The sequence below is a fragment of the Mastomys coucha genome, chromosome X (genome assembly GCF_008632895.1).
Source record: "Mastomys coucha isolate ucsf_1 chromosome X, UCSF_Mcou_1, whole genome shotgun sequence".
NCBI lineage: Eukaryota > Metazoa > Chordata > Mammalia > Rodentia > Muridae > Mastomys > Mastomys coucha.
This window is the reverse complement of record NC_045030.1, coordinates 75,132,835-75,144,174: the sequence shown is the minus strand read 5'-3', so window position 1 is coordinate 75,144,174 and position 11,340 is coordinate 75,132,835. Positions and strand designations below refer to the sequence as shown.

The 11,340-nt window shown below is 45.6% G+C and overlaps 1 protein-coding gene across 1 annotated transcript; it reads left to right on the top strand.

Annotated features, from left to right (window-relative positions):
• Positions 1–219: 219 nt before the first annotated feature.
• Pnma6e (PNMA family member 6E) lies at positions 220–6,736 on the top strand. Its single transcript, XM_031374378.1, has 2 exons — positions 220–402; positions 3,181–6,736. Exon 2 carries the CDS (start codon positions 3,225–3,227, stop codon positions 5,505–5,507), a length of 2,283 nt encoding a protein of 760 aa, XP_031230238.1. The 5' UTR covers positions 220–402; positions 3,181–3,224; the 3' UTR covers positions 5,508–6,736.
• The last annotated feature ends 4,604 nt before the right edge of the window (positions 6,737–11,340 follow it).

Genomic DNA, 11,340 nt, shown 5'->3' with positions numbered 1-11,340 from the left:
AAAAACCCCCAAAAAACAAAAAAAGAAAGTCGGCCTCGGTGTAAAGCAGCTTCTTTACACCCCCACCTAAACGACTGGTTGGAGAGCAAGGACCAATGAGCGTGCGTATTGCTTCTGGACATCTCAAGCTTTGCCATATCAAGCCTTCACATTGGTGTACTTGTTCCCGTTAACACTGGTTCCTCCCCCCCGAGAGCTCTCAATCCAATCACTTGCCACAGAGAGTTCCAGAGTTTCCTTCGATGCGGAGAGGAGGTTTCTGGGAGAAATAGGGGTTTCTGGGAGCTCGTTTTGGGAGATTGAGAGCTTCACACATCTCGTCGTCTGCTCCACGGAGGCGATTTGAAACATTTGCATTTGGGGTTCCTGACGACAGCAGAGTGGCGGAAAGTGAACAGCCAGGTAAGGACATTGGTTGGCCTAGACTCTAGTTGCCCATGAGGCCCCAGGCAGTGTGCTGTGGGGCTGCTGCGGTGGGGGTACAGCGAGGCGTGCTGAGGGCCCTGCCCGACACACCTGACTGAAGCCTTGTGTGTCTGTCCTAGTCTGGTCGCCTGTGGCTAGAGGGTGAAGGATAAGAGGTGGGGGACCCAGGAGGCTGCGGAGTGGTCATCACTGCAGGTTGTGTGGGGGTGCTCACAGGGGAGTGTTCAGGCACAGGTGACCTTCTGGCGAGAGTAGTGACGCGAGGCGGCCTAGGCCTCCGGATGCTGGCGGTTGGGAGAGCCCTGTGGGACAGGGCCCTAGTGTGTCTGCCTGCCTTTAGGTGCTTAGCTGTGGATGGAGGGATGCGGTGTGACTGCGGATCAAGAGGTAAAGCCTCTGAGTGAATGGTGCACACGGCCCAAATGGCTCCGTGGCCCAAATGGCTCCGTGGAGAAGGCACGTTTGCGCATGCGCACCGGGTCTTTGGCGGGCTAACGTCTGGCGGTTCCTTGGGGGTGGGGAGCGCTGCCTTCGGCGCACAACATGGCCGCCAGCCTCAGTAAGGAGGAAAGGGAGAGGGGCGGGGCAACAGCCCAGCATGGAAATGGGGCTTTTTCTCCCGCCTGGAGGGACAACTCCAGCGGTTTGGGTGTTAAGCAGCGGTTTGGGTGTTAAGGTGCTGGAGCAGAGGTGCCTCAATTCTGGAAGTGATAGGACAGGGTTCCTGGTTTGGGGTGAAGTGGCGAATAAATGAATGGCTGCCGGTTTGTCCACAACCTTTTGATTTTGGGAAGCAAGAGGAGACCAATAATATTTAGGTACTCGAGGAGGGGGGCACCCTCTTTCTGGCCTAGAGAAGCTAGCTGCAGGCTGAATGCCATTGTGTATTGCCATGTGCCAGGGCCCTGTAGCTGGAAGGTGGACAGAGTTCAGTGTGGCGCGTTCAGGGTGAGGCTGATTGGAAGAGCTGGTCACTGGCCGGCGGGGTGGTGGTGGCGGTGGGTGGCGCAGGAGGAGGAGGAGCAGCAGCTGCAGCAGAAGCAGAAGGGAAGGCTTACTGACATCTTGGGATGAATGTGAAGACCAGACACTCTTGGTGGTTGCACTTGAACTGGTGGGTAGAGAGGGGAAATGCTGCTGTGGGCTGGTACTCTGCACTTGGTTTTTAAAAGGTTTGACGATTCCATAGATCTTTTTTTGTGGTTGGTAGCAACTACCTGCAATACATTGTATAATTTCCTAGATAAACCTAGATAAACCATACATGTATTGTGCTATAAAAATAAAAAAATTCTTTACAAGCTATAGGCAGTAATGTGGGCCTGTACTTAGTTAGATATTCAAGAGGCTGAGGCAAAAGTATCACTTGAGGCTTAGAAATTATATCCTGGGAAAATACTTAGTATTTAAAATGATTGCTTTGAGTCTGCAATTATTTTAGACCATGGTAATAATTCTATGTGAAATTAATAATGTCTATATTTTTTTGTAGTGTTGACCAACATCTGGCAAGGTCTTAATTGCTAAATATGTGAAATTCTGTGAGTCAATGAAAGTATGATTTGCTTTGTATGTTGTAGATAAATTTAATTAGAAGAAAATATTTCAAATACAACAATAAAAACTGCAACTTACAAAATTAGGAGGAAAACTAAAGGAAGGATCAACAGAAAATTATTTTACATGCTTTTATTAGAACAAAACAAATTATAGGCTAACAAGATCACTGAGAATGCAAAGGTTCCTGACAAATTGAGTTTGATTCCCTAGGCTGACCACATGGAATTTTAGCACTGATTCCTGAAAATTCTCTTTTGAACTCTATGGGGAACTTGATGAGACACACATATGCCCACATACAAAAAAGTGTGTACATGCACTAAGTTTTTTTTTAAACATTTATTTATTTATTTATTTATTTATTTTATATGTATGAGTACACTAGCTGTACAGATGGCCATGAGCCATCATGTGACTGCTGGGAATTGAACTCAGGACGGCCCTGCTCCCTCCAGCCCCACTCCCTCTGACATAATACACTGTAGCTGTCTTCAGACGCACCAGAAGAGGGCGTCAGATCTCATTATGGGTGGTTGTGAGCCACCATGTGGTTGCTGGGATCTGAACTCAGGACCTTCAGAAGAGCAGTCAGTGCTCTTACCCATTGAGCCATCTTGCCAGCCCACACACTAAGTTTTAAAAGTATCATAAAAAGTAAAGAACAAATGCTTAAGATGGTGACCTAAGGATCCATTTAAAGAAGTTAGAGCCAGGACCAAGAGCAAATCTAATTTAAAAGGAGCCAAATGAAGAAATGTTGTATATGAGTGTAGAAATCAGCTACAGAAAATGTATGCAAACAACACAAATGTCTCTTAAAAGAGTTATAAAATTAGTAAACAAAACTAATCAAGATAAAGAACAAAAACTAGTATCAGGAATGAAAAATAAGTGACTATTACAGGCTATGCAGACATAAAAATGAGAATGGAATAAGTGCAGATTTATACCAGAACTTGAAAACTGTAAGTTCCTTAGGGAGATAGAACATATTCAGAACTGCCACCAGATAAAATATAAAATATAACTAACCATATATATTAATAAATAGATTTAATTTGTCAAAGAATTTCTTAAAATTAAGCAAAATGGACAAGGAGTAGAACTGGCACCACACATTATGGGGAAGCTTAGTGGGGCCTGGATTGCCTGATACTAACATGTCTGTTTTTTGTTTGTGTTTTTCACTCGCAGACTGAGGAAGAGACTAGTACAATCAGGCACATCCCTGTCTGGTCATGTTACCTCCTAAGTTCACTGCTATGGCACTGGCGATTCTACAGGACTGGTGTGGGTGGATGGGTGTCAATGCCCAGCGCTCACTGCTTATCCTGGGCATCCCCGATGACTGTGAAGAAGAAGAATTTCAGGAGGCAGTGCAGGCTGCCCTCAGGCCCCTGGGCAGGTACCGAGTGCTTGGCAAGGTCTTCAGAAAGGAGATTGGAGCAAAGGTCGCTTTGGTTGAATTTGCTGACAATTTAAACCAAAGTTTGATCCCCCAACAAATACCAAATAATAGGGGGTCCTGGAGTGTGGTCTTCCTGCCTCCAGTCCCTGAAGTTGAGTCACAGGATACATTCAGTTTCCATGCACAGGCTCATGGGCAGGCTTGGGAAGGGGCTTCAGGTGGGGCAGGGGCTGCAGTTGAGGAAGGAGGTGTAGATGAGACAGGGTCTGTGGGTGAGGCAGGAGACACAGCTAAGAAAGGAGCCACAGATGAAGCAAGAGTGTCTGACAAGGAAGGAGCAGGTAAGGCAGGAGGAGAAGCTGCAGCTCCTGCCTCCTTCCTACTGGAGGCAGGAGCTGCAGCAGCCCAAGCAGGACTGTCAGATGAGGAAGGAGCAGAGGGGGAGGGAGGAGCAGGTGAAGCTGGAAGAGCAGTGGAGAGAGGAGCTGCAGCTGAGGCAAGCTTGTCAGATGAGGAGGGAGCAGAAGATGAAGGAATTATAAATGAGGCAGAAGTCATATATGAGGCAGGAGTTAGAGATGAAGCAAGATTGTCAGATGAGGGGGCTATGGATGAGGAAGATAATGTAGTTGAGGCAGGGGCTGCAAGAATGTCTGATGAGGAAGGGGCTGGAGGTGACATGGGGGTTGCAGGTGTTATAGGAGCTATGGGTTGGGTAGGAGCTGCAGGTGAGGTAGGAGCTGCAGGAGAGGGAGGAGTTTTAGAGGCAGGGGCAGGTGAAGAGGGGTCTGCAGGGGACGAGGAATCTGGGAGCGACGAGGGGTCTGCAGGGGACGAAGGATCTGTGGATGGTGGAGGAGCTGTGGGTGAGGCAGGAGCTATAGGTGAGGATGAGGCAGGAGCTGCAGGTGAGGCAAGGATGTCAGATGAGGAGGGAGCTGCAGGGGACATGGGAGTTGCAGGGATCATAGGAGCTGTAGGATTGGCAGGAGCTTCAGGTGAGGCAGGAGGTTCGGGTCAGGAAGGGGCCTTTGATGTGGCAGGAGGGGCACATGGGGCTGGAGCCTGGACCCAGCAGTGGAGCCAAGCCCTGCAGCCCATCCTGGAAAACATGGCCTACCAGGAGCTGAGACACTTCTCTGGGATGGAAGAGCCTGGTTGTGGGGGTCAGTCTTTTGAGAGCTGGCTAGACCATGCCAATGACATGCTATACCTGTGGCGCCACATATCCGAGAGGGAGAGGAGGCGGCGGCTCATGGAGAGCTTGGGGGGCCCTGCCCTGGATCTACTGTGTGAGCTTCTGGAAGAGCATCCAGACACCCCTGCTCAGGACTGCCTGGCTGCATTGGTGCAGGTGTTTGGCAACAAGGATACAGTGATGACAGCACGGCTCAAGTTCCTGACTTGCTCCCAGCGGCCTCAGGAGACCCTGTTTGCCTATGTGATGCGCCTGGAAGGTCTGTTGCAGATGGCCATGGAGAAGGGGGCCATCCAACCTGCAATGGTGGATCAGGCACGGGCCCGGCAGGTGCTCATGCGGGCCCGGCCCAACCAGATGCTGCAGAGCAACCTGAGGAGGATGCGGCTGGAGAGGCGACCACCTGGCTTTGTGGGGCTGCTCAGGCTCGTTAGGGAGACTGAGGCATGGGAGGCAGCTCTGACTGAAAATGCGGAGGTCCAGGAGGGGGAAGGAGTGGGAGTACATGGTGGGGAGCTGGATGTGGTTCAGGCTGCCCTTGTCAGTGTTGGGGTTGCTGAGCCTGCCCCTGCTGTTAGAGAGGCCTTCTCAGCCAGTGAAGATGCTGGCCAGGCTGCTGCTGGTGCTGTTCAGCAAGCTGCTGGTGCTGCTCCTGATGGTGATGGTGCCACAAGGGTAGACCCCGATTCTGATGAGGCCAAGGCCTTCCCTGTCACCCAGAGAGATGAAAATGTGTCAGCTCCTGCTGGCTCAGGCCAGGCAGGGCCCACTGAGAGCCTAAGTGTGCTTGAGAGTGTGGCTCATGCTGGAGAGCAAGAAGCAGAGCAACTTGTAACAGAGGGGCTGAAGGAAGAGTCAGAAAATGAGGATGGGGCATGGGAGTCTAGTCACCCCAAGTCCTTCCTTGGCAAATAGGCTCAGAAGGACCATCCAGGGGCTTCCTTCTACCTCAGACATCCAAGTCCTAGAGGCAGGCAAGGTAAGCCCAGGGCATGTGCTTTACACTAAAAGTAGAGCAGGGCCCACAAAAGGTTTTGTTCAGCCTTAAACCTTAAACCAACTCCCTCTCTCTACTTCCCAAGGAGTCCTGTCCACCACCACCACCACCTCCTCCCATTCTAGTTATCTAGGTATCCATGTGCTCTTTACCATGACAGTGTTACCTTTAGATCTAGTCCTAAACTGTTATGGCTTGGTTTGCTTAAAGTTGATTGCTGAGGATCCATTTTCATAATTAAGTGTGTAGCTTAGTGTCTAACTGGATGATGTGGGAAAGAGACCATCCCAACATTTCCAGGTACCTTGTTCTAACACAGGCAGCCTACCCTCATTTACAGTCTACAAAGACTGCTCTCTGCCATGGGATGTTTATTTTTACCTGCGTCATAGTGACCTAGCATACTCAGAGCATTCATCTTCACATACCTCATCCCGGTTTTGTACCAAGCCATGAGATAAATTAACCTGGACCAATAGAGGTTCTGGCCACCCACTCAACCATTGTACAGGCATGTGCAGTGAGATGATGTGTTATTCAAGCCTTTTCTGCTCATGTAATCTACTTTTCTGCTTTCTCAGTGTGAACCTAGGTAGGCCACTGGCTGATTGTTATCCAGATGTGTGCATTATTTGAACAGGTTGTTTTCAGAGACATCCCCAAATCCAGCAACAGGAGCCAGTGGGAAGAACAGAAGACAAGGGACTGGTTGCTGTTTATCTTGTGACTCTCAGTTGATTGATCTTCATGGGCAAAAAGACATGGACCTGGGAGGGGATTGAACACTGTTTTGATGTTCCATTTATGTTGTTTATGACTCTTATTCTACTTGGGGTGTTCTGTGTTTTGATTTCTAATGACCTGTAACTGGCCTTTGTCAATAATAGGGCAGGGCCACCTCACAATATGTGACCCCTTGAGGTGATTCTCCAAAGTAAAGTATTGCCAGGAGCCATTGTCTTGATAAGATGAATAACTTGGATCTTCACAAAGGGTTCTCCCTTTGTGACAAGGGGCCCCCAAGTTGCTTGCAGGAGGAATGCAGTCTTGGAACTGCAGCTTCTAGTGGTATGGTGTGTTCCTGACTAGGTTTTGCCTTTTTCAGTGGTTTCATTAAATGTTTTTGTTTAATAAAATTTTTGGATGTTCCAGCTCTGTCTCTGTCTCAATTTCAAAGGTGATTATTTGTTCAGTTTCACTGGTCTAATTTGGGCTTTTTTGAAAATGTTTTGCCAAACTAACTGGATGGCCTATGACTATTCCCAGTACTTGTTAAATGTGCAGTTGTGGTCTATTTAGGGAGTTTCATGTTTGTATGAACTATAGCTACATACTAAGACTCTATTGCCTTTTATTTATATGTGTGTGCATATGCCATTCGCACAGGTGCTTGCAGAGATCAGAAGACATACCTACCCTGAAGCTGGAGTTGCAAAGCTGTGAGCTGCCCAATGTGAGTGCTGGGAACTGAACTGTGGTCCTGCTCTTAACCACTATGTCTAGTGAAATCCGCAAAATTATTGTTGATGCTGGTTTTCCCAGTTTAGGGAAGGCACCACTGGTGCTATATACATGGAGTTCAAGACAACACAAATCATCATACTACTTTTAGCATTTTTTTGGTATTCCGCCAGGTATGAGCCCCACTGTCATCTGAGGTGGTTTGAATATTTCTTTCCTCTGGCCTTCAGTCTTGTTCACTGATAGTGCCAAATGTCTAGGCTCACATAGACTGTCTGGATACATGTAGCTCAGGATGTAAAGCTCAGATTGTCTTTGAAAGCCATGTCCTTCGTGCCAGTCCAGCTCCCCAATATGAAGTGTGAGCATTATATTCAGCAAAATGTCCATAGAACTGGATCTGTAAAGGCCCTGAGCAATTAAAAGAGGCTGCTAGGTGGCACATCTGAACTCAAGGTTAGGGGTACATGAGTGGGTCACTGGAGGGTAAGAAGAAACTAGGGGGTCTTAGGGTGGCCCAGGGAGGGCTGGCAGCTGCCTGTCTCCAATAGCTATCTTGCAGGCCTCAGAGCCTGTCTCTGAAACTTTTGGGCCACTTTCTGAGGACAGACAAGTTCCAGAATCAGTTTAAGTTTGCCAGTTATGCTACTGTCACGTTCCAGATACACTGGGAATTTGGCTGGAACATATGCAGTTTACAGAAAGGCCATGCCAAGCCATGTGTAAACTATGTACCAGATCTGGTACAGAGGTGATGGCCCTGCTCTTCAACAACCAGATTCTGAACAGTTATCCCTCAGTGACTTCCTAGCAACTTGGAGTCTCTTTAATTGGGGCAGTAATGCAGCCCTGTTTCCTGGTGCCATAAAGTATATGTGACAGTGGGTGTTCCACATGGCCTGCCTAGGAGTTCTTAGGGAATCTTGGGAAGCTGAAGGCAGTGTGTACCTCTGAAACATAAGGTGCGTGCTCATAGGTACATAGTTCTGGGGTGGACAGAGGCATTAAGGAGATGCCCCACCCCCACCCCACCTTGGATAGCAAGTGTCAAACATACTGTGTCCATGTCCTGATCTTGAGTTAATTTTCTCAATTACCTGTCCTTTATGGTCCTAGGCTATGGTTGACCACAAGGGGAAACAAACCAGAAGTTCATTTGTTTTATGCCTAGCTCAGTTTAGTGTAGTCCAGAGTCACTAGAGACCACTTGGAATTACTGATCAACCACCTCATCTGGTCTGTTAGCCCCTCATTGCCCCTAGCAAATCTCCATGTGCAAGGTTAAATGCTGTTCTGTGAGAGAGCTCTTCCACGGTGGGGATTTGAGGTAGTAAGAGGCCAAGTGGCTTCTGCATCTTCATCTTCCTCCCCCAGCTTCTAGTCTAACTGACTTCAGTTTCAGCTGCAGGCACAAAGGTGGTAGCCTAGCATAGACCTCTGCCCACTCCTGCAGCAGCTACAATCCAATAGCATCAATTGTCATTCAGATATAGAACTCTGATTTTGACTAATAAACCCTAAGTGGCATACCATTCCCTTGAGGTATCTTCCTGGCACAAGGATTGTGTGTACTTGGCTCCCAAGGAATTTCCTGCCCATTCCTGTCTGTCCCTTGGCTTAATAAGGAGCTCCTAGTTTCCCTGCTCTGTTCTGTCCTGCCCCAGGAAGCTCTGGAGAGCTGTCTTTCCTCAACCTTTGAGGTTAATTCTCATTAACCTTCCAATTGGGTGAAAAAGGCCTCAGTTTAATGTTCATACTGTGGCTAAAGGGACAGTTGGAACTGCTGAAGAAGCCTTAACATTGCTCAGCAAAGAGGCCAGAGCAAGGTGTCAGAAAGCCCTGCCCAGTGGCCACTTTTAGCCAATTCTAGTTAGGAACATGGAGACAACTTCCTTATGCACTGTCAACACCAACCTTGTGGGCATCTTGGAGCCTGTTAGCTGAGGACTGCCCTGAAGTATGCCCAATTTCAGACAAATCCCGAATCTGTATTGTGACAGTTCACTGACAAAGTGGATATGATGCTTGCAGTGGATATGGTTCAGGAAGTGGTTACATCTTACCTTACCCACTGATAAGACCTAAGATTGGGTAAGGCTTCCCAGCCTAGGGCAGTCTTTAAGTTGGGGCCACAAATACCCTTTTGTGTGACTGATTTGGTTTGTGGACTTACAGAGCAAGGGCATGCCATGCTCATAACCTATAAAGTTATCTGTCTGCAAAAGATATCAACTCTTAGAAAGACAATTCCGTTAAGGTCTTGGGTTATTTTCCCTTTTAGTTAAACAGAAATGCTGGGTTGGCGTTGCTTCAAAGGCAACTTCAAAGAAGAAAAAAATGCCATTGGAAACTGCTACAACCCTAAACCACAAATTAGCCAGTTAGCCTAGTCTGGTTGTGCTAAGTATGGACAGAGCAGGAGTGAGCTGAACCAACAATGCCTTTTTAGAACTGGAGCAGAAATCATATTGCTCTAGAATTAAGGGCCACAGTCCCAAAAGTCACAGAAAATGGAAAACAAATCTTTAATTAAGTGAAATTGAAGGCCACAGGCCACGGGAGTAGCAGACCATCCCAAGGCAGATGCTATGAAAGTGAAAGATAATTTGAAGATACTACAAACTAGCATAGGGTTTTTTGTTTTGTTTTAAAGGTTTATTTATTATATGTAAGTACATTGTAGCTGTCTTTAGACACACCAGAAGAGGGCGTTAGATCTTGTTACAAATGGTTGTGAGCCACCATGTGGTTGCTGGGATTTGAACTCAGGACCTTTAGAAGAGCAGCCAGTACTCTTACCCACTGAGCCATCTCACCATCCCCAGCGTAGGTTTTATACATGAAACAGTAGCCACAACTACAAAAATAATGAGAATTTGTGATGCTGAATGTTTGCTCTTTTTTTTCTATTAATTTATTTATTCATTTTTTACATCCTGATCTCTGTCCTGTATATGAATGGATAAGGGCACCAGCTTTAACTTTAATTTTTACAAAGCCTACTTTTTTTTTCCTTTTTTAATTTTTATTTTATTGATTTAAGTTTTATTGCATTATGATGAGAAAAGATACATGATTTCAATTTATCTGAATTTGTTAACATTTAAAAACATTTTAAGTAAATAGAATTACATCACATTCTTGTTTCCCTTTTGTACCCTAACTTCTCCCAGAGACCCCCTTCAATACCTACAATATCTTTCATTTTTTTATTTTGTCATATTCTTTAAAATTTATAAAACATTGCAACAATAAAATGAGTATTATAAAAATTGTTTGATATAAAACAATCAATTGAACAGTCTTATATAGATGCTTGTTTATAGCAATACTGAAAATACATTTTTCTCAATATAAATTTTAAATAACTACATTAACATTAACTATATTTTAAAATAATACATCACTACTAGTTTTCTTAAAATGAACATAAATAGATAAAGTCTTTTTGTTTGTTTGTTTTGTTTTTAGTAGAGCTTAAAATCTTGGCTCTTACTATGGTACAAGCCCAAAATAAGAACAATTTTTAGACATTGGAGTTCTTTGTAATAAGGCTGTACTTCAATGACCCTCACATCATCAAAGGATTTTACCTCCATCATAGCTAAGCTGAGAGTTGACAGTTCTGCTGTGCCAAGGAATGAATTATAGGCACAATTTTTAGATACAGATTTCCTGCTATGGTCAAAGCTATTTGACTTGAGTGAGTGACTTCAGTCTCAGCCCACAGAGAACAGGTTACATTCACTTAAGAAATGGTGTAGGTATTAAGATGGTCTATCCATAAAGTCATTCACCAACTGTTTCAATGAACAATGGTTCTGCTTGGAGGGTGGCACAGACATTAAGTGAGGTTCATTGGCTGTGGTGATTTTGAAAAGCATTCATCTCAGAGAAAGAGTATCTTATAAAGTCCTCTTCTTCAAACTTGATACAAGAGTTACAAATGTCAAGCAAAGCAATCAGTCTCACTTTGTTGTTCTCTTACAAGCCACCTCCCTAGTTAATCATGTTAATCTATGTTTCTTTTGGGTATATAAATACATTTGAAATAGTAAGCTGTTCTGAAAACCATAGTATAGTTTAAAAACATCGAATAAACAATCCTACTAATAGAGAGGCTGAGATAGGAAAAGCATGATTTCAAGACCATTATGTGGTACTCAGCAAGACACCTTCAGGTACAAACAAGCAGAAAGTGTATATGGATTGTACAATATTCGACCTATTTCTCCAATTACCAAATTAGAGAGACCACTGGATGACAGCCAACAAATTTCTAATTCCTCA

Bases quoted from the DNA above. Each gene is read 5' to 3' on its own strand.
- Pnma6e (XM_031374378.1), top strand. From the start codon at position 3,225: ATGTTACCTCCTAAGTTCACTGCTATGGCACTGGCGATTCTACAGGAC.